This window comes from Zonotrichia albicollis, chromosome 17 (assembly GCF_047830755.1).
Source record: "Zonotrichia albicollis isolate bZonAlb1 chromosome 17, bZonAlb1.hap1, whole genome shotgun sequence".
Lineage (NCBI taxonomy): Eukaryota > Metazoa > Chordata > Aves > Passeriformes > Passerellidae > Zonotrichia > Zonotrichia albicollis.
In genome coordinates this window covers 5,047,557-5,075,507 of record NC_133835.1, presented here as the reverse complement: position 1 = coordinate 5,075,507, position 27,951 = coordinate 5,047,557, and the positions used below count along the sequence as shown (strand labels likewise).

Sequence of the window (27,951 nt, the reverse complement as noted above, 5' to 3'; positions counted from 1 at the left end):
AGGGAGGGCGGGACCGCACCGCCCTGTCCCCGCCCCGTCAGACTTCCCCCCCTCCCCCCCCCCCCCCCGCCCTCGGCAGTGGTACTGCCCCGCCCCTTTCCCCGACAGGGAGTGGAGCGAACCATTGCGGCGACCTCTGCACTCGAGAGGGGGGGAAACGCCCCCCGCGCATGCGTCCGGCCGGAGCGTTGCTAGGGCGCGCGTGGTGACGGCGGCACGGCGGGGGCTCGTTGGGCACCCGCGGGCGGCCGGGGCGCTGGCGCTTGCCCGCTGCTCCCCGGAGCCCTCCGGCAGCCCCGGGGGAGCCTATGGAGAGCGGCCCGCGCAATGCCATAGTGTTCAACGCCTCCAAGGGCGAGAGCTTCACGCCGGCCGGCGGCTACAAGGCCCTGCGGAAAAGGCTGCGCGGCAGCTGGAAGGTGCTGAGGTGAGGGGCGGCTCTCGGGGCGCGGAGAGGCCCCGGCGGGTGTGTGTGGGCACCCGAGCGGCCTTTGGGGGTGTGTGGGCACCCGAGTGGCCTTTGGGGTGCGTGTCGTGAGCTGAGGTCGCTCTCTCGCGTTGATGGCGCCCTGTTGCATCTTCTGTCCCTGTGGGATGCTGTGCGTGGTTCTTGGGAGCTGCAGCTCACCTGTAGGAGATAGAGTGTGAGTTGTAAGGGTGAAGTTCTTCATACAGGTTTGTGAGTCTGTAGATGGTATTGTTTATCTGATCACTGCAAAATACGGCATCAGCTGTTCAGGAGAGGATACCAGGGAAAGGCTCTTCCCCAGAGGGTGCTGGCACTGCCCAGGCTCCCCAGGGAATGGGCACGGCCCTGAGGCTGCCAGGGATGCCCAGGGTGGGGCTGTCGGGGTATCTGTGCAGGGACAGTCCCATGGGCTCAGTGGGTCCCTTCCACCTCATCTTACTCTTTGAAATGTGGCCAGACCAAAAAGAAGAAAAAGAAAAATAACAGGAAGCTCCTCAGGTGCAAAGTTTAATAGCAGCTGTGACAGCTTGCAGCAGTTCTGGATCTGCCACAGTGCCTTGTCAGAGGAGCGTTGCTGTTTAGCTGGTTGGCATTTGTAAGGGTTATTTTTGCTCAAGTTGTCAACTTTAAACCCAGATAAAAGGATGTGAAGTGACTGAAGTGATTTGCTTTGTGTTCATTTGCAAGTCCTTTATGAAAAAAACAACAGGAAAAAGTTGTGGTTCAGGACTGTATCCAAGAATAATGTGTGTCTTTATTAATCTATTCATAGCTTAAAAGATGAGATCACTTCTGAGAGACTGTTTGGGGTGAAATTGTGGATTACAGCAGGACCAAGAGAGAAGTTCAGTGCTGATGAGGTAAGAAGTCAATAATTGTTTTCAAGTTAGTTATGTTTTCAAATTTGCTTAAGTGGAAAAGAACAAGGCAGAAGACTTTGCTGTAATGCTGCTTTAAATGAGTTCATATACATTGGAATTTGAATATTTTTCTTATAGGGCAAAGTTAAATGCAAGCAGTCAAAACAATTCCTCTTCCCTCATCTCAATATAACTTCATGCAGTTTTGTGTGTAGCTTCTCATGTTTGTTTGTTTTTTTTTCTGGATCTTTGTTGATTTCTAGTTTTCTGTTCTGAAGAAATTCCTGGAGGATGGTGGGGCCATCCTGGTGATGCTCAGAGAAGGTGGAGAGTCCCGGAATGGCACAAACATTAACTTCTTGTTAGAAGAATATGGGATCATTTTCAATAATGGTAATGGGGCTCACTGCTACCTTTAGTCATCAGTTTGAAAATTCTTGAAAAGATCAGGTTCAGCCTTTGTGGATACAAGCCAAGCAGATCTTTCTCACAAAGGATCTTTTGATCGAAAAGATTTTTTTTCTTTAAATCTGCATGCACATGACAAGGTAATATGAAGCACAGCAAAGGCTTTCCATGGACAGAGTACATGGGCAACTTGGCCATTTCCATTCCTTTGTGCAGTTGTTAGTTTTAATTTACTAAAAAAAATAATTTTAGGGAAATTTCTTGGTTAAAAAGCCATTAATTTAGAAAATTTTCCATATGTTTTAAAGAATTGAATCACTTAACGCTCACACTGAATAAGAAGTGGCACTTTTCTTTAGCAGACCAATAAAATGTCACTCATTAGTTTTGTGCTGCCAATGTGGTAAAAAACCCCAACAACCCAAGGCAAGTGTGTGTCAATGTACATAAAATATTTGGGGCCTTTGGTGGCTTTTCTAGACTATGCCTTTTTTGCATCAATAGGACTCAATTAATCAAGTATTTGGAAGATGCATAAAAAATAAAGTTGTAAAAGTTGATCCAGGCTGTTTTAACTGGGTCATCTTTTTGTCTCTTTTGCTTTGCAGAAGATGATGTGCTTAACTTTCTGTGTTTTTTTGAATTTGCAAACATATTCCTATCCTAAATCTATTCTGTCCGAAAGGAAACAATAGTAAAGGCTGATTTCAGTTTTGTGGTGTTAAAAGCATGACAGATTTGTGGTGTTCAAAGCAAACACCCAGGGAATCCAAGAGCTAAACTAGTTTTTCTTTGCTAAATCCAACACATTGATCAGCTAAGATGTCAATTTCTATATTTTTTTCTTTTTTTCAAGATGCTGTAGTACGAAATGTGTATTACAAGTACCACCACCCAAAAGAAGCACTAATCTCTGATGGAGTTTTGAACAGGTGAGTATTTGGGGTATGGGAATCTTCACAGTAAACTCTTGTAAACTGAATTGTTTTCAGTAAGGTTTGTTTTTCAATATCTCCTAGGGGAATCAGTGAAGCTGCAAAGAAAACAGTGCTTGAGGCAACAGATGAAGATGGAAGGGGCCATGACTCACAGTAAGTGTTTTCTCTGAGGAAACTGCTGTGAAAATGTGCAGAACACCTCAGAATTGGCAGATTTGGGATTAGCAGCAGTACTCTGTGCTTATGGTGAGGTTTTCTAATGCATTTCTTATGTTCTTGTGCTTCTTAGGTTATATCTGGGAAGGAGAATCTGTTTAGTAGAGCTTGGTAACCTCTGAAGGAGCAGGAGGGATAGGTTTGGAAAGGAATTACTGTTCTCATGACCAGATCTTGTTTGCCTTTGGTCTGTGGGTTTCAGTTTGAGTTCTGTGAGTCTGCCCAGCCTGCCTGGTGCATGCAGGTTCTTATAGAATTCCTGTATTTCCTGCAGAGCTCTCACCTTTGTTTACCCTTTTGGAGCCACACTGAATGTGATGAAGCCAGCAGTGGCAATCCTGTCCACAGGCTCTGTCTGCTTCCCACTCAACAGGCCTGTCCTGGCTTTCTATCAGCACGAGGTATGAGCAGCCTGGGGCCCTCCCTGCTTCCCCCTGCCCCACACACAGATTGTGAGTGGATCTTTTGGGGCTACTTAAAATCCCACCTCAGTTTTTGATGTATCTGCAAATTCCAGATGAGCCCAGTGACTCCTGATTTTTTTTATGGTAAACTTTGCATGGGGCTCAGAGGAGAATTAATGAGGTGGTCAGCAAATATTCCATATTTTTGGTTGACTGGTGGATGTCTTTAATTTTTTAAAGTTTTGAGGTTTTTCTGCTGTTTTACTAATAATTTATTAAATAAGATTATCCTTAGCTCTGTAAGTACAGCATATTGAATTCCAAGGTTCTCACCATGGAACCAGTAGATTTTTCATATATTGTTTTACTCATCCAGCCCTGTTAATTTATAAAAATAAATTCAGAAATTTAATGATAAAAAGTTACAAGCACAGGATTGATATTGTTAATAAATGTGAACAAGTTAATGCAGTTTTTTACTGTGTAGACAAGTAATGGAATGCAATAACAATTGCCTCTAAAACTCTGATTTGGAAGGAATTTTTGCTATATTGTATTCTTTGTTGGTAGAGTAAAGGTGGAAAGATGGCAGCCCTGGGATCTTCCCACATGTTCAGTGACCAGTATTTAGATAAAGAAGAAAATGGTAAGATCATGGTAAGTTGGAGTTTTTTGGGAGGTTTTTTTTTTCCTTTAAAAAACACCTTTTTGTATCTTCACAACATTTGTAAATCACTCCAGGCCCAGCTTCATTATAGAGCAGGACAGCTATGAAATGGATTCAGTATGGGAATTCTCAGCCAATACTAAGAGATATTCTTTGATTTATTATGTTATTTTTATTTTTTTTTCATGGTATGTTATTTAATAGATTTAATGGGAATATTTAAGCATAGTATGAAATTACTTGGATCCTCCTGAAAGTAATTGAGTTTTGCCCTTCCCCAGGATGTGCTTTTCCAGTGGCTCACAACATCAGATATCCACTTAAACCAGATGGATATGGAGGACCCTGAGGTAAGAGAGCTCCATCTCAAGGAGGTAAAGAGCAGTGGGATCAGCACTGGTCTTGGCACACCCTGTGTTTATCACAGAGTGGTTAACAGCAGGATGGGTGCTGCTGTTGTTGCAGGACCTTTATTCATGGTCTAGGATTGAGTAGACAGATGGCTCAGGTGTAAAAATTAATGGTACCACTCAGCCTTAGCTTGCTATTCATCATCAGATATAATTTGTGAAAGTCTCTTTCCAATTTGCCCATGTCTATGAGATGGACTGCTGCAGTGTGATGAGTTTGCACTTCCCTCTGAGCCCTGAGACAAGAGGAATGTGCAGGAAGGAAAAGCAGATTTTCTGTATGTGAGTAGGAATCAACCTTTGTGTCAGTTTTAGTTGTATACAAATGCTGGATTTATTTGGAAATATCTTTTTGTGATTAAATTGTATACTCTGTGCATAAAAACCAACAGTTTTACACAGTTGATTAGTAAGCTGTCTGTTTTAAAGAATGAACAGAAATCCAAATAAAACACCCATGTGTTGTGTAGCTTTTCAGCTGAGAGAATTGGGATAGTTACTGATCTAGTGAGCTGCACTGCAAAGGGCCAGAGTGAAAACAAAGAAAGAGTGAAATATTTATTTCTAAGAGGGATTTTAGGTGAGATATGAGGTAGAAAGAGACAGTGGGTTGGCCATTGATGCCAGGGGTGTGTGTGTGTGTGTGCTCAGATTTCAGACTACACCGTGCTCCCAGACACGGCCGCGCTCTCCGAGCAGCTGCGAGTGTGCCTGCAGGAGGGAGATGAGAACCCCAGAGACTTCACAAAGCTCTTTGATACATCCCTTTATCAGCTGGACACAACTGCCCTCCCTTCAGTTATCAAGTCAGCAGCTGTAATTTTCTTATTATTTATTTATTAATTTATTTATTTCATTTGGTGTTCTGTATTTTCTGTTTGTGCTTAAGCTGTGTCTCCTTAAGAGCAGGAAGGACTGAGCATTTTGAATATGGATGTACCAGAAAATAGATTTGTACAGCATGGCAAAGATGTCTTCTTGCTTCTTGTCTTAGCTGTAGTTTCTGGCCCTCTTTTCTCTTCTTTTTTTCCCAACTACATGAGATTCATTAATTTGATATTTTGAGAACTGTCTGCAGTGAAGTTGGGCACTTTCTGGCATGATAACTGAGAACTGCTCGTTCTTCCACTTTTGAATTACTTGGCATTTACTGGAAGCTGCATTTCAGTCAGATTTGCATTTCCCAGTGATTATGTTTTGAGGTTTATCAGCTGCTCAGTTTTACCAGTTTTTGTCACTATGTTTTGTCCATCATAACTCCCCTGTTACCCAGATCATATCTGAACACTTTGAGTAGTGGAGCTTAACACAGATTCCATAAACTCCACTCTGCTGGGGACACTTTTTCCTCTCACTCTATATTTCTTGTATTTTCACTAGTTGTGAATACACAGGATCTCCCTTCTGACTCCATAACAAATACTTTTAAAAAAAATCTTTATAAACTTTCCTGAAACCCCAGTTCTGCTTGTTTTGTGCTGGATCACTTTTCCTTCATCTGTGTTTGTCCTGCTAAAAGATGATTGTAGAATTGAGCTGTGATATTTCTTAGTCACCTTATATTTTCACCTATCATTACCTTCCCCTGTCACAACTTTAATTTTCTCACTGTAGAAGTTATTTGTTACTGATCTGTAATTCTCTGAGGTCCTTAAAAAAAATGGACATCCCATTTTTTGTGCTGTTACAGTGCAAAACTTTGATTCACAAAAATCCATCTCTATAGCCTGCTAGTGGAAATAGATGTGGTATCACTTTTTTCCTCATATTTGGAATTTTTCTGTGCTGCAGAGCTTATGAAGAGCTGAATATAAAACATGAACCCCTCCAACTCATTCAGCCTGAATTTCAGACTCCACTACCTGTGCTCCAGCCAGCTGTGAGTAATTTTCTTCCTTGTATATTACAGGGACAACCCTTCCCCATAAAGGTTGGACTTGATAATCTTGGATGTCTGTTCCAACCTTAATGAGTCTCTATTTCATTTGTTTCATGCAAAGCCTCTGTGTGTCATTTCCATGGTTCTGTAAAAGAAGTAGTGGGAAATGCTGTAGCAATAACTAATCACTTGGGAGTTGACTACACTACAGGGACTGTCTTTTAGGAAAGAGCACTCATTCACACTTCTAATTTATTAAAAGAGCTTCAAAATGTAGTGTGTGGTACCAAAACAGAATCCTTGTGTGGTGAATCTTTGATTGAGTAGCTGCTCCCAGTCCTGAGAGGTGCTGGCTCAGCCTCCCCAGTGAAATCAGGATGTGGTATTTGAGAAAGCTGTGGTGGTGAAGGTTCTGCACTGCCTGCTGCCAGGGAGGAGCCAGTCTGTCCTGCTCTGCCTCCATCTCCCAGATCCTCAGGGGAAGCAGAAAGTGGAGCATTGCTCTTTTACAGCAGGAGCTGATCAAACTTTAACCAGCAATGTTTGGGCTGACAGCAACAACATGAGCTATGGGTGTGTCAAGCTCACTTCAGAAGGCAGGAATCTCTGAGTATCTGAATTTTGCCATCATTGTTCCATCCTGCTTTACCCTGGCCACTGAGAAAGCATCACTGGGATCCTTTAGAGCTTCAGGAGTGCAACTGAAAGTGGTGTCTCCTTCACTGCTTTTTATAAACCCAAGTTCAGCTTGTGACATAAATGGTGCCTGCATGAAACAGAAAGTACTCTTACCAGAATTGATGTCAGTATGTTTTCAGATTGAGGTGTTAGGGCTAATTTATTTCCTCAGCTCTCAGCCATCACCTGGGTCTCATGGAGCAAAACTGAAACTGCAAATAAGAATGTCTAGTTGTGATGCTGGGTGGTAATTCTGGCATACATGTGGCTAAATTCTTTTGGAATGTTCAGTTATTTTTACAACATAAAAATGGGATTTTCAAATGGTGCCCCTTGGTTCCATGGCTTTGGAGTTGCTTTTGACTTTTTAAAGGGTTTCTTCAAATCCAATATAAGTTCAAAACTGTTGTCTTAGAGATCTATAAAGTGTAAGAAAAATGTGTGGCAATCAAGCATGCTGCTTTTTCTCTCCAAGGTTTTTCCACCTGCTTTCAAAGAATTGCCTCCTCCTGCTCTGGAGCTGTTTGACTTGGATGAAACTTTTTCCTCAGAGAAAGCACGTCTTGCAGAGATCACAAACAAATGTAGGTGGAGCAGATTGTTTGCACATTTAAAATAAAAGTCCATTTTTTTTCAGGGGAAAATGGTTATATTTCATTCTAATGCATGGACCTCATTTGGGAAAATCTACTGCTCTTATCCTGATCTAAGAAATTGAAAGGCTTTGGAAATTAATAGTGCAACTTTATGTACCATGAAATTATATTTTGTCTGTTACATGACATTTTATCATGCTTCTGCCTGCTGTTTCCTATATTGTGCATAAATTGCTTTGTGCACTCTTGCTGATAAATTTCACATCCTTTTTATGCTTTGAAGTTAAAATGTTAAGATTATTCTAAACACATAAAGATAAGCAGGTACTGGCTGCAGGAATACATCATGGCTAGTCCACCGAGCTTAATGATGGGACTGAACCTCCCAGGATGGCAACAGCAAATGGAGATTCAGAGCAGGTTTTTGGCCAGCTGTTCCAGATGTGTGACACTCACCTGCCTTTTTCCCTGGGTGCTTGTTTAGGCACTGATGATGACCTGGAGTTCTATGTGCGGAAATGCGGTGACATCCTGGGAGTGACCAGTGAACTCCCAAAGGACAAGCAAGATGCCAAATATATCCTGGAGCACATCTTCTTCCAAGTGGTTGAGTTTAAGAAACTGAATCAGGTATTTTTAATAACAATTACAAGTGAGTAGTTGGTAGTAGCAGCAGTGAGGGTGGTGTGTCATTGTAGCAGCTACACTTGTCACAGGCAAGAGGTGATGTAAGACATTAGCTGTGCAATAAATGAGACCAGTGAAGTGTGATCCAGAGTACTTATGGCTGTTAATGTCCATAAAACATGTACTGCTCAATTTATTAAGTCTCTCATTTATTTTAATTGGGGGATTAGTACATGCAAGTGTAGGTTGTAATTGCAGCTAAGTCCAGTTCATTGCTGGTGCCTGAGTGAGAGCAGGGAGTCCTCAGGAGTGTTCACAGCTCTGGCCAGTGCTGCAGTGCAGAGGTGACCAGCATTGTTCCTCAGGAGCTGCACTGAAATGCAGCTGTGCTGAAAGAATCCTTCATAGCAAATTTAATGCTTCAAAGTGTGCTTGGAGCATATTGGCAGAGCTGCAGTTTGTGCTAACAAGAATTGCCTGTTTCACATGTAGTCTATGTAAGCCAATTACAGTCCTACCCTGTTATTAAAACTCTTTCTTCTTCTTTTTTTTTTTTTCCTTCCTCTTCCCTTACTTAAGGAACATGATACTGACCCAAGTGAAGCTGGATTCCAGAACAGTACCTGAGACCTGGCTTTCCCCAGTTTGAGCTAGACCTTTTAGGGAAAGTATATTTTTCCATTTTTAAAGTCTCTCTTCTCAGTGTATTGATTGGGACTGTCTCAGTAGTTCACTGGATGCTTGGATCATTTATGTGTGGTAGTTCAGATAATTAATGCCTTCTGGGGAACTGCTTGTATTTTACAAGCACTTTCCAAAGAATTTCTTATTTTTCTACTTCTTTATTGAAACTGTAATTTTTTAATATATTAAAAAAATATATACCATGAAAATGTGTTTTGGGTCCTTCTTTCTGGCTCCAGCATTTGCTTTCCTGTAGTTAAGTCTTTCTGTTGGTTCTCCTGGTGTACATGAAATCCTTAATTACACTGTGAGAAGGGTTGTTATTTTGGTTTGTGAACTGAGGACAAAAAAATAGAGCCATAATTTTAACAGGAGCTGCTGAAAATACATTTATCACCCTGAGGCAGCCTCCTTTTGTCTCTCTGCCAAAGAGAGCTAAGGAGAGGTGAGTTTGTTACTGTAGAGAGAAAACATTTCTTCCAAGGGAGGGGAGGATTTGAAATTAAGCAACAATGACATTGTTGCAATTGCTGCCTCATAGCAGACTGGAACTACAGAATTTTAAAAAGAGAGGACAGCACATGGATGAAAACCTTAAGATTTAATGGATCATTATTAAGAAACTGTGATACTGCACAGAAACTCATGAATATTTTTAGTTCTATTTATTTGATATCTGGCTCACTCCCTGAGGTAGTGAGTTCAGTAATGCACAGGAGTGGAAATCCAGGTTAAATTCATTGACCATGAAATGTTGAAGCTCAATGCACAGTAAAAATAGAGCCAGGGAGATGAGTGGTGAGAAGAAAAGATTTGTCAGCATCATCAATGCCACACCTCTATTGCAAGGATTTTTTTTTTATATTAACATGGTGAAATTGCATTTTAAAGACTTTTTTGGCTGTCAGTCTGACTCTCAAATTGTTAAATTCTTCCCCCACTCAAGCCTTCCATGACTTCTGTGCTTTACCTTGCTCTGCCACGGTTTTTAAAATTTTGCAAAAAATCTGTTCATCTTTTTATCCCCCCAAATATCTTTTATTTTACATTTCTTCATGCTTCACATAGCATCTTGGCACAAGCTTTTCTAAAGGAGGTGCCCCAAATCTCCTGATCAGTTGAGGTGTGCTAATATAACGTTAGCAGAAGTGCTTGTATCTCTTCCTCCACTGCAGCTGTTCCCTTTTCACAGCAGCATGTTGGAAATTTTTCATTTATTCCTCTGTTTTCCTTTAAGGCCATGGCTGTGTTTGTCACCCAGAGCACTTTGTACAATCCAGCTCCAGATTTACACAACAAGCTTAATCTCTCCTGTGCAGTATCAATAGCAATCAGTCAGCCAGCACAGGCTGCAGCTGAACCAAGCCCCTGAGTGTTCCTCGTGCTAATTTTAGCTCTGGTTTGTACTCTGGGGTGTTTATACTTCAAACTGTAAATAACTTCTGTTTCCCAGCCCTGTTTCAAGTTGTTTTGTCGCCTGTTCCTGATGTTGTAACATGGTTTAAAAGAAGCCATGTGAGCAGCCAGGGGATACAAGCTGCTCCCTGTTTTCTCGGTGTCTCTGAGGCCTCTCTGACAGCTGAAGAACAAATTTTTTCACTGAATTGATGTTTTTTTGCTAGTGTGGGATACATGTAGCTCATAACTCTCTTTCAAAGCTGTCCCTTTGGCCCTCTGGAAGTACTTACTCTGTAACTAGAAACACTTTAGTCGGGGAGTGTGATACATGTAAAATTTATGGCTGACTGACAGAATTTCGAAGGAGTACAAGTAGGTGAGTGCTTTCAAGAGGTGAGGTGAGGCCAGGGGGAGCGGGTTGGGCACAGAGCTAGTGAGGGAGTTTATATATTAATGAAATTATTGCTGTGATTCATAAAAGTTGGTTACAAGCAACTCTTGCTGCTTTCTCATTTTGTCTCTGTCCTCTCATGCAGCATAACTGATTACCCCTAAAAAGGAGGGGGACAGTACACTGGTTATTCAGCAATCCATAAATATCCTGAAAAGCGGTTTTAACAAGTTCCTCGTCCCTTTCTTTGCTGTAAGCAGGGACAGGAGAGGAAAATCAGGATTGTGTGAATGGGGTGAGATCTAACGAGAGAGTGTGAAAAATCTCTAATGGGTGGGTGCGATGGCCTGGGCTCCTTTCCTTCCCAGCCCTTGCGCGGGGGCTGGGACAAGCAGTGACACCGTGCATGAAGCAGGCGGGAGCCAGGCCGGGGGTGCCCGGGGGCCGCTCCCCGGCTGTGCTTTCCCGGTGTGCCAGGAGGGGGATCCGCAGCGCCGGCTCCGCAGCCGTGGCCCCGAGGCTGCAGCCGCCTCCCGCTGCCCCTTCTCCGCCGGGACGCGCCCCGAGCCCTCCGCCAGGTAACGGGGACGGGCGGGGCGAGGGATCGGGCACGGCCCGCTAGGAGGATTCTGCACCAGGCTGCGCCCAGCCCCGGGTGTTCAGGGGGAGGGCAGCGAGAGTCAGAGACCACCAGCAGAGAGACGTTTGTTTGTATCTTTATTGTGCTCATACAAAACAGAGGGATCGGGGAGGAGGAGCCAGCAAGGCTGCGGCTCTCGGGGGTGCCATCACCAGCCCAAACATTCCCCATCACTCGCGCGGACTCGGCCACCGCAGGTGGGCGGATTTAGCTTGTCACCACTGCTGCCATCACCACTCAAGCTGCTGGCTCCATCTCCTGTGCTGCAGCGCGGATCCCTGCTCCTCGCAGGAGGGAGCAGGCATCCAGCACCATCACAGAGCATCGTGCAGAACCACAGGGGCAGCGTCAGGGTCACTCGGCTGGCTCTCCTGGGTGGCAGACCTGCGGATCAGCGTGGAGTGCTTCTTGAAGGCACCAGGCCAAGCCAGAGGAATCACCACAGGGGTCTCCAGGGGTGATGTGTCTGGTTTGGAGCATCCCAGTAAGTGTAACTCCTCAGTGCTGACATCGAGGGACATGCTGGTATCCATAAAGGATTTTATTGCTGAGATGTCCCACCTGGGTGCTGGCACTTTCCCAAGTGCTGAGACATCTCCAGGCAGCTCAGAGCTCTTGAAGAGCAGGCTCTCCAGTGGCTTGGAGTGCTTGTCTTTCTTGCAAGGTGTCGAGGTGTTCTGTGATGCCACATTCATCAGGCAGCCATCTCTGCTAGGGTGCTCACAGGGCAAACCAGACAGCTCAAACGTGGTCTGGCCACAGTGGGCCTTGCAGAAGCAGACAAGACTGAGGTCAGAGATGCTCTGAGTCAGGCTGTGCAGCTCAGTCTTCACACAGCTGCTCGGAGACTCCACCTGCTTGACAACACACAGAGAACTGCCACTTGCTGCATTGTCCAAGTCCACAGGAAGCTCCCAGGTGTCATGTTTGGAAGCACTGCCAGAGTCCCTGTAATAGCTCACAACAGGAGAAGAACAGCTATGGCTGGAGGAGCTGGCCAAGAACCCATTTTCCAGGATTTCCTTTCTGGTCAGAATGCTGGTGCTGTGCCTCTGGGTGGACAGCATGGTGCAGAATCCAGCAGCTCTCTGGCTTGTGGAGAAAGATCAGGATAAACCTGTTACTGTTCAGTATAATTCACCAATGGATTACAGACTTACAGTATCAGGACCACTTTTGGCAAAATCCTCTGTCAGTCTTGCAAGGAGCTGAGCAGGATCCAGGACATGTAGGAGAGCATCCAGCCAATCACTCTTTTTAGGGTAAAATAGTTCCACTCCAGCCTGTTAGTTGCTCAGAGGTCATAGTGGAATCTCCCTGAAGTTGTATTTATTTCACCTCAGCCTCCATATCACTAGTCTTAGCTTTATGGCATTTTATCCTCACTCCTGCAGTTAGAGCACCCAGCTAGAATTAAGTCCCTTTGAGAAGGAGGCACCAAAACCAGGCTCTGGCTAGGATGGGAGAGGCTAAGGGTCAGCTCTCATCTTACTTTAAGTTCTATATATGATAACCCTCATCTCCAGCTCAGCCAGGAGCTGATTTTCAGTTCCTTCCTGAAGTTCCTGAAGGACTGGGTAGGCCAGGGAAGGGCATGGCTATACTCCAAACTCAACTTTACTCTGACTGCACGTTAAACAGCCATAAATAGTTCCTGAATTTACTATAATGGGGCTGAATAGTCAGTCTAGAAGGAGAGTCTTCCTTAAGAGACTAAACCCTGTTTTTTTTAAGCATTTTGGAAAAAAAATGAAGGAATAAGAAAACAGAATAAATAGTACCTTCAGCTCCTGTGAAGACCCTTTGATATTCTTGACCCTTCTCTACCAGTGTTACTTGCAGCAGTTTTATAGTTCTGGTAATCAATTAACAGCTGATTTCCTAATTAAGCTAGTTTGGGAGAGGGAGGAGCTTCTGTTTGCTGTTTATTAAGAACGGGGCAGTGAAGGTGGGCCATGGCTGACTGAGGGAGGGACTCTGAGGGCTGGCTTGTGGTCAGTGAATCCTCAGTAAGGTGACACTTCAAGTCTTGCCTTGTGTTTTGTGAGCTGTTAGGAATATCCACGTGTACAGACCTTACATTGATATAGAGAGTATATATTAATATTTGGGCAGTGCTCTCAGGCGCGGGGTTGGATTGTTGTGGCTGTCCTGGGTAGGGCCAGGAGTTGGACTTTGATGATCTTTGGGGGTCCCTTCCAGCCTGGAATATTCTGTGGTTCTGTAACATGTGCGATGTTCCTGTTCTGTGTCCCTGCTTGGTGTTAGGGCTGGATATGGGATGTCCCGGCTCGGTGCGGGGCTGGATGTGGGGTGTCAGGGGTGCACGTGGGGTGTCCTGGCTGGGTGCAAGCATGGATGTGGGGTGTCAGGGCTCGGTGTAGGGGTGGATATGGTGTGATGGGGTGAATGCAGGTTGTCCTGGCTCGGTGTAGGGATGGATGCTGGGTATCAGGGCTGGGTGCGGGATGTCCCGGCTGAGTATAAGGGTGCATGCCGGGTGTCCCGGCGCGGGGTAGGGCTGGATGCCGGGTGTCAGGTGGGGATGCAGGTTGTCCCGGCTCGGTGTAGGGCTGGATACTGGGTGTCAGGTGGGGATGCGGTGCGTCTCGGCTCAGTGTAGGGCTGGATGCCGGGTGTCCCGGGTCAATGTAAGGGTGGATGCGAGGTGTCCCGGCTCGGTGCGGGGCTGGATGCGGGGTATCAGGTGTGTATGCCGCGTCCCCGCTCGCTGAGGGCTCCCTGAGGGAGCAGAGGGCGGGGCGGGCGGGCGCCCTCCCGCGCGCGCCTCTTTGTGCGGGCGGGATGCGCGGCGCGCATGCGCGGCCCGGCCCCGCGCGGGGGGAGCGCCGTTGGCGCGAGATAGGAAAGCGCCGCCAGCGCCGCCGCTCCGGACCCGCGCCCGGCCCTCAGCGCGGCCCGGCCCGGCCCGACATGGCTCGCCGCGCCCGCGGGTGAGTGCCGGCCCCGCCGTGCCGCCGCTGCCCGTGCCCTCTCCCAGCCGCCGGAGGCTCCTCCCGGCTGCCCCGTTCCCGCTCGCCGGCCGGACAGCGGGATGCGGGGCGGCGGCCCCGTGGTACCCGCGCTGGGACAGCGCCCCGGCTCTGCCCGCTCGGCAGCGGGGGGCGAGCGGGAGCCCCGCGGCATTGCCCGCACCGATCCCCGCGCCCCTTTGCGCCAGCTGCTGAGCTGTGCCTGCGTGCCCCTATGCAAAGTCCACCCCGAGGGAGAGAAGTGGAAAGAAATGGAGAGAAATACTCTTTCCCCTGCTCTGGGCAGAATAAAACTTGCCAGCTGGCGCCTAAAGTGGAGGATCTCCTTTCAGTCTGGGCTGTGTGGGTGGGTGTCGGTGAGGTTGGGGCTCGGTGCTGGAAGGGGGAGATCTGGAGCTCTGCACTCTATGGTGGAGGGTGCTCCCTCTCCTATATTTTTATCAGGTAGAAATGATAATTTTCTTTTATTCCCCCCTAGCGAGGACCAGGATGAGCAGCATTACCAGGACACGGATTTGGATGTGCCGGAGCAGCGGGATGGCAGGTGCAAAGTCAAGTGGACCCCAGAAGAGGTGAGTGAGAGCCTGACATTTGCCGAGAGAGGTGCTTTGGGCTGGTGCCTCTGCCATGGCACCCTGGGCTTGGGTGACTCCACCCCACCCTCACATGCTGGCCACGATCTCACCTCCTCCTGTCTTACTACTGGAGAGGACCTTGTGTCTTTCGTACTGAGCTCAGGCCTGAATGAGGCTCAGAGGTTCAGGGGAGTTTGAATTGCAGCCTGAAGAGCAAGAGCTCAGAATTTTTAACTTAAGCCTGTGAGTACTGAGTGAAACACCACTGCCTGTAGCACTCCTGTGAGAACAGACGAGTCCAGATGAGGGCTGAGGCCTCCAATGAGCTGAAATGTGCAGTGGAAATGTGCTCCTTTTTCTGGAGCATTGACACTTGGGATTATGGTTTAGTCATCCTGGCTGAGAGCCTGAAGTTAACTGGGATATTCTCTTCCTTCCTCCCAGTTTCACTAATTAGTTTGTGCTGTGTGAAAACTACAGCTGGGTCAGAACACCAAGAAAGATGACTTTTGTGGAGGGATCAAAGCCTTGGGCTAATGTTGGGCAGGGAATAATTTCATTATTGAACTATCCAGAGCTCCCAGATAAGGATGTCTCTAACAGGCTTTCTGTGAACTGTAGGAGTTTGCATACCCAGGCTATAGCAGGGGTCACAAAAGAAATGCTGTAGAGTCCTGTGGCACTGAAAGAAGAGCACTGTGCAGGTGGTGATACACTCCAATCAGTCAGCTTTCCTGGCCAGACAAAGCCAGTGGCTGGGCTGGGAGATGGGCTGTCTGGTCAGGAGTGTTCTGGGGCTGGCTAAACAGGCCCTTGCCACAGGGTTTGAACCAGACTGCAGAGGAACGGAGCTGAGCACTTGTTTTGTACTTCATGTATGAGCTTGTCCTAGTACAGAGCTCAGAACCTGTCTGTTCCAGTTGGGCCCCATGTACTGGAGGGTCTGCTAAACACTGGTGTGAGCTGCCTTCCTCCCCTGAGGAACAAAACCTTGACAGTTCAAAACATCTAATTTGTTCTTTTAATGCCATCAGCCCTGTGGTGTGTGTTTTCAATGTATCTGAAAGTGGATGTTTTTGTCCTTTGCAGGATGAGCAACTGAAGATGTTAGTGAGCCATTATGGGCAGAATGACTGGAAGTTCCTGGCCAGCCACTTTCCTGTGAGTGACCCCATGCCCAACTGGAATCAATTCCAGTGTTTGCATGTTGCTGCTTCCCTGTGTCTGTGCAGTGGGACTCTTTTCTGACTGTGCTCTGACTTCATAGCTCCAAGCTGTGAAATGGGGCTGCTTCAGGGCAGGGGGACCTTCTTGCATAGAGGGCTTTCCATGGTGTGTTGGAGCTGGGGTGAGAAATTGAGGTTCCTGTCCCTGTGTCTGGTGCCCTGGGCCCAGGACCTCCATTTGTGTTCTCTGTGTGCTTGTGCAGCTGTTCTGTGGGACAGCCTGGGTGTGTGGGGACTGCTGTCACTTGGGGAGGTTTCTGGGCCTCTGGAGCCCCTGGTGTGACACAAGAATGTTCCCATTGCTGTTCCCAGAACCGCAGTGACCAGCAGTGTCAGTACCGCTGGCTCAGGGTGTTGAATCCAGACCTGGTTAAGGGCCCATGGACCAAAGAGGAGGATCAAAAGGTAAGTCAGGGCTGAGAGGATCAGAGTTGGTCTGTCTCTGGCTGCAGAGAGGGTGGAGATGTCAGACCCCTCCTCAGGTGTTGCACACTGTGTGTAATTGCCCCCTGTGGTGGGTACCTGTGAGAGCAGCTCTGTCTGTCCTGCCCTGAGCAGCTCAGGCAGCCATGGTTGGGATGTGATGTGATCTAGGCCCCTCCAGGTAAACACCTTCCCCCTTTCACACAGTGCTGCTACAGTACAGTGCTGCCAAGGGAGAGAGCTGAAAAGGGAATTAATTCATCTGCCTGCTGGCAGGTCTCCACCTGGCCTGGCCAGGTTGGATCTAAGAGAAAATAAAACTGGCATTTCCTGTGCCACTGTAGGCAGACTGGAGTGGATGTCTGAGGTTGGCTGGGTGAATCATGACTTCTGTGAGCCTGTTTCTCTGCTGAATCCAGAGTCAGCCAAGAGGGGCCAACTCAGACAGACTCATCATCTTGATGTACTTAAGGAAAGTTGGACTGAAATCCTAATTTTACCAAGGTTTTCTGGTACAGAACATCTTAGTTTGTCAGAGTCTCTGTAACACTCCTGCTCCCCAGCTTCTTTCCCTTTTGGTCCCATTATGATTTGTCAAGCCCTAAGGAAGCTTTTCCTGATGTTGTTCCCTGTTCTTACAGCAGAGCAGTTGTTGCCTGCTTTCCCCTTCCCTTTGCTTTGTCCTGACTCTGCCAGCCTACCCATCCTGGCCAGGCTGGGCTCCAGCTCTCTCCTCATTGCTTTGGCCCAGCTCCTTGGCCTCAGTTTGGCATTTTTGGTCCATTTTCCTGTGCTTGAAAGGCAAGAGTCTGCAGCAGGGACATTTATTACGTGAACATCACTTCTACCTGCACCTTTCAGCTCTGCACAGCTGGTCAGGGTAGAAATGTTCTTTGAGAACTCTTCAGCCAGGATTTTGGTGGCTGAACATTGCAGATTGTTTCATCCTGACTGTGCACTGGATATTTTAGGAGCCCAGAATGGATTCAGTGCCCAGAAATATTTGCAATGGGGCAGAAGTGACAAAGCTCTCGGTGGAGGGTAAGAGGCAAAGTGGATGGTTCTGAAGTGAATTTAAATCTCTCTCTGTGTGTCCTGGTGCTGTCAGGGCATGGAGCTGCAGACTTGTCTATCTTGGGTGTACCACACTGATGGGGACAGCTGTCACACAGCAAGGTCCTTGCAAGTAGGGAGGGCAGAGGAGCCTTGGAGCAGGTGGGACTTGGCCCTTGCTCAGAAATGGGAATGTGTTTCTACATTTGGGCACCTGCCAGTCTCCACCCCATCTTCTGTCAGGGGTCATCTGCATTCACAGGTGCCCTGTGGCAAAATGTCTGCATGGAAAGAGCCTCCTGCAGAAATTTGGCAGAATTATTGCTCTCATGAGGGTTGGAACACCTGACAGCCCTGCTGGCTCCCTCCAGCTTGTCCTCCAAAGGGGGCTTCCTTTGTGTGCCCTTACCCAGTCCCAGAAAAGGCAAAGAGCAAAGCCTGAAGATGACTGCGCTGACCTTCCCCTCCTTTTTTCCATTTCCTTATTCCCCTCCCATTCTCTCTAAAGGTGATTGAACTGGTTAAAAAATATGGCACCAAGCAGTGGACCCTGATAGCCAAGCACCTGAAGGGGAGGTTGGGGAAGCAGTGCCGGGAGCGCTGGCACAACCACCTGAACCCTGAGGTGAAGAAGTCCTCGTGGACAGAGGAGGAGGATCGCATCATCTTTGAGGCCCACAAGGTCCTGGGGAACCGTTGGGCAGAGATTGCCAAGCTGCTGCCTGGGAGGTAGGACCCCTTTGCTCACTGCTGCCTTCTCTGCTGGCAGATCTGTGTGTTAGGCTCTTGGGATGGGGCTGGGCAGGGTGGTGGAGCTGCTAGCTGTGCTTTAAAGCTGCTGGAAGTGATGGTTTGTTCCCTTCTGCTCTCTCTGCAGGACTGATAATGCTGTAAAGAATCACTGGAACTCCACCATCAAGAGGAAGGTGGACACAGGAGGTTTCCTCAATGAAACCAAGGAGTCCAAGTCTCTGTACCTCCTTGTGGAGGTGGATAACAAGGAGAAGCAAAGTCAGACAACAGCTGAGAGCCAGGTACTGCACTTGCAGCAGGCAGCTGGGTCAGTCCCTGTCCTGCCAATGCATTCTGGAGCTCTTCATCCACCTTTCTGCTGCCTCTCACTGCCTTTTCCACAGCCTGGTGTCTGCATAGACAGTCTGCCTTCCCCAGCCTCCCAACTCTCTCTCTCCAGGAGACTGAGTGTGTTATCCAGGCAGAGGACAGCAGCCTGCTAGAGCTGTGACCTTGCCAATCCCAGCATCAAGTCTGTCTTAGACCCTAAATATTCATTGTGCTGCTGCTGGTGGGAGGAGGAGGCTGCTCCAGACAGTGTGTGTGTGGGAGCAGGGTGAAGAGATACTGTGTTCCTTTCCTCTAGAATAGGAAGCAGGGAAGTACACCCAGTGATTGTTTTCATGAAGATAGCATGTAGTTTTTGAAGGCAGGCTCCTGATAAATAGGAAACAGAACTAGTGCTACATGCTCAGCCTAAGTACAACTTTCTCCTGGGACACTGTTAAATGAAATCTTCAGTTAAAGAGTCCTGTGCTCGTTATGTTGCATGGACTCCTTAGGGAGTGTATGGGACAGAGCAATGAGGGAGAATGGAGATGTGAAACAAACCCAATGGCAGGTAGGAGAGTGGGCAAAGCTGAATGTGTCCAGGTGCTCTCTGTCCCCAAGATATGACACTGTTCCCTTGCTTTCTGCTGATGTCTGGTCTTTCTTTGTGTGTGTGCCAAGAATGTCCTGCCAAACTGGCCGGTGGATGTCTCTGAAATAAAGGAAGAAGATGTCAGTGATGAGGAAGTGACAGGTGTGCAGGAGCTGCCCTTGGAGCTGCCAGCTGCAGAAGTGGCAGAGCAGAACGTGGAAGGGACTCCAGATGATGCAGTGCCCGAGGATGGCACTTCATTGGTGGAATCACCATACAAATGGGTTGTTGAAGCTGCCAACTATTTGTACCCACCTTGTGCCCCAGCCCTCAGTGAAGCTCTGGACATGATTGAATCTGTAAGTAAGACCCTTGTTCCTCCAGTTACTCTTAGGGTGTTACCCTCACCCTTTTTATTTAAGTAAACTTACTGGATGCCCTTGATCATCACCCTGAGGAGGACTGGGTCAGTCACTGCCATGCAGCTTGCCCCTGTCTCTCGTCCAGGGCTGGGTTAGACCTTTCCAGCTCTGCCAGTACTGCTGTGGGCTTGTGGCTTTTCCTAGCTGGATGTCCCTGTGCATGGGCTCTGCCTGTGTGGGAGGCTGTAAGTGCTGGCAAACTTGATTTCCAGCCCTTCTTTGTCAGCCAGAGTGTGCCCAGTTCTCCTTTTTGTAACAGTTCAGGTCCATGCTCACTGACTGTCCTTTCTGTCCTGTCCTGGGGTGGGATAGGACAGGGCAGACTGGGAATAAGCCAAGCCCATTGTACTATGCAGGACAGACCCCTTCACACTGGCATAACTGCAACCATTTGCTTTCAGTGGAGGTAACTTCACTGAAAATAGTTATATTCAGCCAGTCAAGCAGTGCTGAGGTCCCCTGGGTGACAGAGGCACACCAGGGTGGGAGGCTGGCTAAAATCTACAGGGCACTTTGCTGCTATCAGAGGGAAGTTGCCTCTGCAGCCCTCAGCCTGCCTGAGGCATGGAGGAGTCACTTTGCCTCTGTATAGCAAGATGGTGTGCCTGAGGCTGAGCAACACATCTGTGGGCCCTTGGGGCCTGCTTGTGTGGTGCTGGGTGTTGCTGCTGGGGTGGAGCTGTGAAGCAGCTCACTTCTGAACTGGTCTGGTTAGTTTTAATCTGCTTTTAGCTTGTGCAGGTTACACCAGAGCCCTGTGCCCAGCTCTACAGGTGTGCCCAAGACTGTGGGTTGCTCTTGGGTGATAGTTCCTTCAGTCCCTGTTCCCAGCTCTCTGCCCAGCTGGTGTTTTTTGTCCCCTCTCTGAAGGGGTGCAGCTGTTTGTGCAGCTGTGCTGTTAACCAAACAGGGAAACCAGCTTTGCATAAATAGAAAAACCTGGCCTGTGCACAAGCAGCAGCTCTCAGCTGGGTCAGATCCCTGCTCTGCCTGTGGCAGAGGAGAGAAGGGCTTGAGCTGTCCCTGCCCAGGCTCCTTCCAAAGCTTGATGCCATCTCACACCCCTACTTATTTCACCTCCCAGTTCACCAATCAGTCTGCTCAGCTGCCACCCTGGGCTGCTGCTCATGCTTTCCTTTGTGTGCAGGACCCAGATGGGTGGTGTGACCTGACCCAGTTTGACCTGCCTGAGGAGCCCTTGGCTGGCAGCAGCAGCAGTGGCAGCGCCAGCCCGGCCAGACCAGCACCCAGTGAGGCAGCCCCAGCACTGCCCAGTGTCACCGAGTACCGCCTGGATGGCCACACCATCTCTGACCTGAGCAGGAGCAGCAAGGGAGAGCTCATCCCCATCTCCCCCCACGCTGAGGGCAGCTTTGGCACCCCGCCCTCGGTGCTGAAGAGGCAGAAGAAGAGGAAGATCTCCCTCTCACCCGTCACAGAGAACGTCACCAGCACCAGCATGTCCTTCCTGGACTCCTGCAACAGCATGACACCCAAGGGCACCCCTGTAAAGACACTGCCCTTCTCTCCATCTCAGGTATCTTCTTGCCCTAATGTCATGTATGCCCATCAGCTCTGCCAGCTTTGTGCTCCTCCTGCCTTGAGTGAGGCCATGCCAGTGTGCAGAGCTTGTTCCTGCACTAAAAGAAGGCTCAGAGCTGGTTTCTGGCACTGCTTCTCTTCAGTGCTGCCCTTCCTGTGGGAGCAGCAGCCTGTGTCTCCATCTGGGAGTGACTGCAGCTTTAAGGAAGCCCAGCTACCCTGTCTGAGGGGCCGGGCACGTGCCCATCATGAGGAAGGAGCCCCATCTGCATACCAGGGTGTGATGGAGAGCACACTGCTGCTGTCCCCAGGGCACTGCTGCTGTCCCCAGGGCATTGCTGCCCCAGCTGTGGGCAGCAGAGTGACACCAGTGAAAACTCGCTTTCCCTATCTGCTGCCCAGCCTGTGTGACTGAACTGCAAACAAACACCTTGTGCAGATCTGTCTTTCTGTGTCTATGGAAATGCTCCTGGCCTTTGTTGCAAAAGGGGCTCAGGATCTTTCAGCCTTTGTTGTGACTCCCGCAGTGTCCACACATGTGGTCTCCAACACATATCACCTTGGAGCACTGTGGTGGTCAGACCCACGAGTGTCTCATGTAGAAGGGGTGGAGTTGTGCCTATAAATGAAAATAAAGGCTGCTGCATTCTCCAGTACAGTTCCCACTCAAGTTCTGTTCTCCAGAACTTCCCCAGCTGTGCCTTCCAGGGCTTTATTTCTGCTGTTTCTGCAGCAGAAAACATGGGAGAGACACCAGAGGAGAGTCCAAAATGCAGGTTCAGATGGATTTGAATGAAAGCCCAGCACAAAGAAAAAACCAGAGCAGGACCCATAATGTCCAGCTCTGCAGAGTGTAAAAAGCAGGAATGTGTGGAGTGAGTCTGAGAAGAAAAAAGTGCATGCCCTGCCTCAAGCTGAGCTTCAGCCATCAGTGAATGTCACAAACAGAGTTTTTATCTCCCAAGAGGCTCTTGGGTACAAACACTGTTCCTTATGGGAGCAGAGCTGTCCCTCACTGGCTGCTGGGAAGTAAAACCCTAGAAGAGCTGATACAGCTTGTTGTTTGTCATAGTTTAGGCTGAAGACAGCTCAGTGCAAGACCTGTTAACTTGTACACTTTGTGTTACATGGACTTCCCTCATGTTTGCCAGCCTGAGTTGGGTGAGCTGGGATTACCAGTGCAAGGAGAGACTTCTCTTTACTCTGTAACTGGTAGCTCTGATAGTTGTATCAGCTTGTCCTTTATGGGAAGTGTATAATCTTTATAGGTATGAGGCACCTTCTGGCAACTTTTGTGTATCCATTTACAGAACTGTGAGTATTAACCCCCACTGGTTTGGGAGGGTTGTTTCTACTTCAGGGTTTCCCTCATATTTAGGGAAAAGTAATGGCTTGTGATGCAGTGCTGGGCTGCTTGAGACTGAGTATCTTCAATTTTTCTTTCCTGTGCTGTGCAGTTCTTGAACTTCTGGAGCAAACAGGATACACTAGAACTGGAGAACCCCTCCCTGACCTCCACGCCTGTGTGCAGCCAGAAGGTGATTGTCACCACCCCACTGCACAGGGACAAGACCCCTCTGCTCCAGAAGAACTTAGCGTAAGTCCTCCCTTTCCCACACAGCAGTCTGGTCCAGCTCAGACACAGCTCCCAGTACTTGTCATGATATTACTGAGAAAGGGGCAAGGCAGGCTGGGGATTTCCTTAAATCACTGTTTTCTCCCCCAAAACAGCTCTTCTCTGAGCTGCAGGGAGTGTCCAGGCTCACTGTGGGCACAACCAGTGACTTCTGTTGTGCTCAGCTGCTGGGTGAGCTGTGGCCTTGTGTGGGTTACAGGCTGTCTGATCCCTTGTCTTTCCCTCTCTGCTCCCAGGTTTGTCACACCAGATCAGACCTATGTGGTGGACAACACACCTCACACTCCCACACCTTTCAAAAATGCCCTGGAGAAATATGGACCAATTAGACCTCTGGTAATTATTGGGCAGGGCTGTGCCTTGTGGGGCTGATGAATGCAAATGTGACATGGGATTGAGGGAGGTTGGGGCAGGGCTGTGAGCAAACTCTTATCTGGGCCAGAACAAAGGGCAATTTGGTAGTGCCAGGCTGAGAGGGGAGGGGTGAAGGGGACATTGTCACAGTGATCATTTCATTGTAAGGAGCTGCAGGACTTTTAGATCCTCTGTAAACCAGCTAAAAATGCCAGAAGCTGCCCTTGCATCAGGCTGCAGTGCTTGGATTGAGGAACAGAGAAATGATCTGCCTAGGGCTCCCTGAGGAGCTGGATCTCCCAGGCCTTGTGTGCACACAGGTCCCTGATGGCACACTGGGGTTCAGCTGATAAGTCCCCCCACCTGCAGATCCTGTAAATCCATCAGGCTAGCAGAAAACTTGTCATATCTTTCCCAGCTGGGAAGCAAATAGGTTTTTGTGTTTGTCCTCCCTCTGTGGGCTCTCCTGACCCCATTGTCCCTGGAGGGGAATGCTTGTGAGCCTGCCCAGCACAGAGATTTTGACTGCCTGGTGCTCTCTCTGCCTTTCCACCCCAGCCCCAGACCCCTCACCTGGAAGAAGACTTGAAGGAGGTGCTCCGAAGTGAAGCTGGCATTGAACTCATCATCGAGGATGATGTGAAGCCTGAGAAACAGAAGAGAAAACAAGGGGTGAGCTGGCTGTGCATCCATACCAGCTGCTAAGCTGCCCTGTGCTCTTAAGGAGTGTTTTGGCTGGTTTGATTCATCCTGCTATAGGTGCCAAAATGTTTTTAGCCCCGTGGCTGCTCTCTTTTAATCAGCAAGAGGTGCCTGAGGTTAAGGGCTGCTTAAAGTACCTCCTGTGGTGTCCTGGTTTATGCTGAGCTCAGGGCTTGTTGGCACACTTGGAGCACCTGGGGCAAGTCGGGCTCTCAGAAGGCTGTGGGATGGCATGAAAAGTCTCAACTTCCTGGTGGCCTTCCCCTCCTACTAAAGGTTCCTCCTCTAAACTGGTGGTTTAAGGTGCCAGGAGGGGAGCACTGTAAGCTGCTATGCCCTGTGGTGGGGAAGGCTGCACACATCTTCCCCCTGAGGTGCTGGTGCCATGCAGAACTGGGGTGCTGTGGCCTTGGTGGGCCCCCAGGGTGGCCTTTGCAGGGTGGTTTGTGCTGACACCGATGTCCCTGTGCTCCCCAGCTGCGCAGGAGCCCCATCAAGAAGGTCCGAAAATCTCTGGCCCTGGACATTGTGGATGAAGACATGACACAAAACCTGCCTGCCCTCCCCAAGACTGTGTGTTTCAAAAGAGCCCAGGTGAGGGATTGTGTGCTCAGAGCAGGCTCTGCTCTGAAAAAACTCTGCAAAGCAGCAGTAGCAGCCTGGAGCTGCCTTTGAACAGCCCATGGGGATGAAGGGCTGGATTTCTTCTTTCCTTACACTTTTTCTCCTGGTGCAGCCTGTGAATTTCCTGTCAAGGTCCCTGAACCTGTCCTCCTCGAGCAGGAAGAATGACAGTGGTTTGCTCAACAGAGCCTTTGTGCAAGTGCAGCCAGAGAAAATGTCCTACAGGAAAATGCCAAGCCATTTCCGACCACCAGAACCGGTAAGCCCTGCAGCAGCCACTGCTCTCCCAGGCAGGAGTTTATCTGGCAGTGCAGCCCTTGTCCCTTGAGAAGTGAGGGATGGAGCTCTGAACTGCTGCACAGGCATCCCTGCACTCTCAGGGCTGTCTTTACACCAAGGCTGGAAGATGCTGAGCCACAGGTGCCATTTTATGTTCCTCAAAGACATGGCTCATGTTTGGCCCTGGAATTCCTCATGGAAATCCTCACCCAGAAAGGAATTTGGATGTCTCCTCTGGCATTAAAGTAAACCTTCCTTTTTCCAGTGGGCACTCCTTGAGTGACAGCAGCAAGCTCATCTTTTTTTGCTTCTCAGGGCAGAGCAACTCTGAAGAGCTGTATAAAGGTTAAACAGGAAGGTATTTCCCACCCCTGTGTTTTTTAGGGTGTTTCTGGGTAGTGGGGAAGGCTGTGTGCCTTAGGCAGCATAGGCTGGCTTTATCCTGCTTTATCCTGACCCTGTGGCAGTACAGAGCTCCAGTGGCAGTGTGACACCTTGTCCCTTGTGCTGAGGTTGGTGCTGTTACAGCAGCTCTGCTCCTCAGCTCTGCTGGAGTCACAGCAGCCTACAAATGCCCTCTGGGGCATAAACAGATCTCTCTACAACCTTCACTCACAGGCATGATGCATTCATGGAGGGATATCCCTATTTGCTGGACTTAGATAAAGTCTAAGTGTATGGAAATTTGGACCATAATTTTGTAGGTATTTACTTGGGTTGAGTCACTTGAGGTCTCTGGTAGATTCAGTGGGGATGGAAACACGTGCTGTCCTTGTTGGGGGGTTAAACTGCAACTAGGAGCTTCTGTGATGGTGTTTTCCCATCCCTGGAGGTGCAGGGTTGTCCTCAGGAAACTGCAGTGAGTGGGGATCTGTCCCTGCATTAGAGCTGTCTAGTGAAACCTATTTCTTCTGACAAATAAATACCCTTCAGCCAGAGTAATTCCTCCCCCTTCCCAAAATAAACCTTTCTTAAGCACTTCCATTTCTCCTCCTGTCCTCACCAGGGCTGTGTTGCTCTGAGAGCTAATGGCTCTGTATAAATAAACTTTGGGGGTGACAGGGAGGCAGCTGCTGTGGTGACAGAGCACAGGTGTGCAATGAAATCCCTCTGCCCACAGCCAGCAGGGCAGTCTGTGCTGCTGCTGCCTCTGGGGATTTATTGTGCTGCTGGCAGGCAGTTTTTAGTTAAGGAAGCTGATCCAGCTCTGGGCTGAGCCTCAGTGGGCCCAAAGCCACTCTGTGGCAGTGTGGGACATTGCTGCTGTGGCCAGCACTGGAGCCCTGGTTCCCTGCAGTGCAGGTATTTCCAGTTCAGGGCACTGCCTGTGTCCTGGCATTTACCAAGGGATCCTCAGGGCCTTTCCTGGAGTGCAGAAACACTCATGAGTGACCTTTCTGCATGCAGAGACTGAAGCACTCCTGGGTTTTTGCTGTGGGACCCTGCTGAAACTGAAGGTACCAGATTGCTGTTGAGGATGGCATTGGATCAAAACAGACCTGGGGCCCAGCAGCTCCTGTAGGAGTTGAACTGGTTGGCAATAAACTCCAAAGCTGTGCTTGAATTTCTTCTGTCATTCTGGAATATCTTCAGGGCTGTGAATTTTAATAGGTTTGTGCTTTGGGGTTTTTGTCTTGAGGCAAGTAAGGGAAAGCCCTGAAAGGGATTTTCTTGAAGTGGAGCACTCACCTGGGAAACTGCTGACCCTGAACCCCAGAAATTACCACCTCAGCTGTGAGGAGTAACTGGTGGTGGGCAAGTTCCTCCTGGCTGTGAGATGGTTTCTGAAGTTTTATTTCCCTTGCTAGTTTTATTTATTTTTTTTCAGTCTTTTAGAACAGGATATCACAAGATGTTTGTCCTTGGCCTTGACTGTGTTATACACATCCTTTCTCTTCCCTCTGCAGATGACCACGGCTTGGAAAGCAGTGGCCTGTGGTGGAACTCGAGACCAACTCTTCATGCAGGAGAAAGCTCGACAGTTTCTGGGCACATTGAAACAGAGTCACACATCAAGGACCTTAATCTTATCATGAAGGATTGTTCTGCTTTCTAATCTTATTTTTTAAACTTTTTTAATAAGTGGAGGGGGAACCACAGGAAAAAATATCTTCTGCCAGGCCTTAGTATATGGGAGTGGATTTTTTTTCCCTTCAGTTCCCAGGTAGATCTACATTGTAATAAATGGGGCTAACTGCTGGCTAGTGTGTGGAATGCAAGCTTTGGGATCATTATGGAAAGGCAAACAAGGGAGGCTTGGAGAGCTGACTGCAAGACCTCTCTCTGCAAGACCTGAGTTCTGGAAAAGTGGAAGCAGCAGCTGTGTTGCACCTTGGAGCAGCAGGTGCTGGAGACTGACTTCCCAGCATCCCTGGATTCCTGCTGCTGCTCTGGTACCTCAGCAATGACTTTGTGAAGGTTCCTGCATGCCTTGAGTGTCCCTCCTGGCTTTCCCCAGGGGATGGAGTGTCCCCTGGGCTGGAGAAGGAGGAGGGAGGCTGTGGTGCTATGGGGTGAGCTGTGCCTGGAGCCCCTTGCTCCCTGTGGGGCTGCTTTGTGCTGCCATGGCTCCAGCAGGGGACTCTCCCCACGACTGTGCTCCCTCTTCCAATAAATGATGGTGCTCACATCCCTTGGACTCTGCCTCTGCCTCACAGCACTGGGGGAAGGCAGCAAAGTGCTGGGGTTTGTGGGGGCTCTTTGCTCTCCTGGCAAGTTGTTGAATTCTTGTTGGCTTTTCAGCAGGGAGAAGGGATTGTCTCCTCACACCCTGAGTTTCATCAGCTGTACTGAAGTTTTGGATACTTTATGTAAATCAGATTTGGGATCTCTGCAGAGGTGGATGGAGGCTGGAGAAGAGCAGCAGGAGTGTGTGATGTAGCAAAGCTTTTCTGTTGCCCTTCCTTTAGAGACTAAAGTTGCTTCATGTAGCTATTCCAGTGTGGGAACAGTAGCACTGCCCTGGTTTGAGGTAGCCAAGGATGGAATGTGGGGATTTTAGCAACATATTAACTTTGCAATTGGAAAGGTGTTGGGAAAACTGCAGAGCAGCTCGACAGAACAGGAAGAGCTTTTTGGGTGAGCTGTGATGTGCTTTCCATGGCCAAAGCCAGCCTGGCAGATCTGCCTCTGCCTGGGGCTGTGCACAGAACAAAGCTGTGCCCACCCCAGGGTGCAAAACCAGAGCTGGGCTGTACAAATCT

The 27,951-nt window shown here is 48.7% G+C and overlaps 3 protein-coding genes across 4 annotated transcripts; 2 read left to right on the top strand and 1 right to left on the bottom strand.

The window, feature by feature from the left end:
• Nucleotides 1–116: 116 nt before the first annotated feature.
• Nucleotides 117–9,052, top strand: IFT52 (intraflagellar transport 52). The gene is made up of 13 exons (XM_074553583.1): nucleotides 117–427; nucleotides 1,242–1,329; nucleotides 1,593–1,722; nucleotides 2,594–2,669; nucleotides 2,757–2,828; nucleotides 3,166–3,292; nucleotides 3,866–3,952; nucleotides 4,244–4,312; nucleotides 5,024–5,178; nucleotides 6,164–6,251; nucleotides 7,405–7,513; nucleotides 8,010–8,155; nucleotides 8,732–9,052. Exons 1-13 carry the CDS (start codon nucleotides 309–311, stop codon nucleotides 8,777–8,779), a joined length of 1,314 nt encoding a protein of 437 aa, XP_074409684.1. The 5' UTR covers nucleotides 117–308; the 3' UTR covers nucleotides 8,780–9,052.
• A 1,871-nt stretch (nucleotides 9,053–10,923) lies between these two features.
• On the top strand, nucleotides 10,924–27,410 carry MYBL2 (MYB proto-oncogene like 2). Of its 2 annotated transcripts, none has more exons than XM_074553764.1 (14): nucleotides 10,924–11,203; nucleotides 14,737–14,830; nucleotides 15,923–15,994; nucleotides 16,372–16,464; nucleotides 18,044–18,264; nucleotides 18,413–18,569; nucleotides 19,279–19,548; nucleotides 20,759–21,148; nucleotides 22,611–22,750; nucleotides 23,026–23,125; nucleotides 23,702–23,815; nucleotides 24,323–24,439; nucleotides 24,582–24,728; nucleotides 26,656–27,410. In XM_074553764.1, exons 1-14 carry the CDS (start codon nucleotides 10,968–10,970, stop codon nucleotides 26,782–26,784), a joined length of 2,280 nt encoding a protein of 759 aa, XP_074409865.1. In that variant the 5' UTR covers nucleotides 10,924–10,967; the 3' UTR covers nucleotides 26,785–27,410. The 2 variants fall into 2 exon arrangements, with proteins under 2 accessions (XP_074409865.1, XP_074409866.1); XM_074553765.1 differs by lacking the exon at nucleotides 10,924–11,203 and adding an exon at nucleotides 14,097–14,219 and having other exon boundaries at nucleotides 26,656–27,403.
• On the bottom strand, nucleotides 11,580–12,332 carry LOC102071012 (uncharacterized). The gene has a single exon (XM_005489969.2). It carries the CDS (start codon nucleotides 12,330–12,332, stop codon nucleotides 11,580–11,582), a length of 753 nt encoding a protein of 250 aa, XP_005490026.2.
• Nucleotides 27,411–27,951: the final 541 nt, after the last annotated feature.

Coding starts and splice junctions, on each gene's coding strand:
- IFT52 (XM_074553583.1), top strand. CDS start 309: ATGGAGAGCGGCCCGCGCAATGCCATAGTGTTCAACGCCTCCAAGGGC. Junction 2,670..2,756: donor TCTGATGGAGTTTTGAACAG/GTGAGTATTTGG, acceptor AATATCTCCTAG/GGGAATCAGTGAAGCTGCAA. Junction 2,829..3,165: donor GGAAGGGGCCATGACTCACA/GTAAGTGTTTTC, acceptor TATTTCCTGCAG/AGCTCTCACCTTTGTTTACC.
- MYBL2 (XM_074553764.1), top strand. CDS start 10,968: ATGGCCTGGGCTCCTTTCCTTCCCAGCCCTTGCGCGGGGGCTGGGACA. Junction 19,549..20,758: donor CTCTGGACATGATTGAATCT/GTAAGTAAGACC, acceptor CTTTGTGTGCAG/GACCCAGATGGGTGGTGTGA. Junction 24,729..26,655: donor ATTTCCGACCACCAGAACCG/GTAAGCCCTGCA, acceptor TTCCCTCTGCAG/ATGACCACGGCTTGGAAAGC.
- LOC102071012 (XM_005489969.2), bottom strand. CDS start 12,332: ATGCTGTCCACCCAGAGGCACAGCACCAGCATTCTGACCAGAAAGGAA.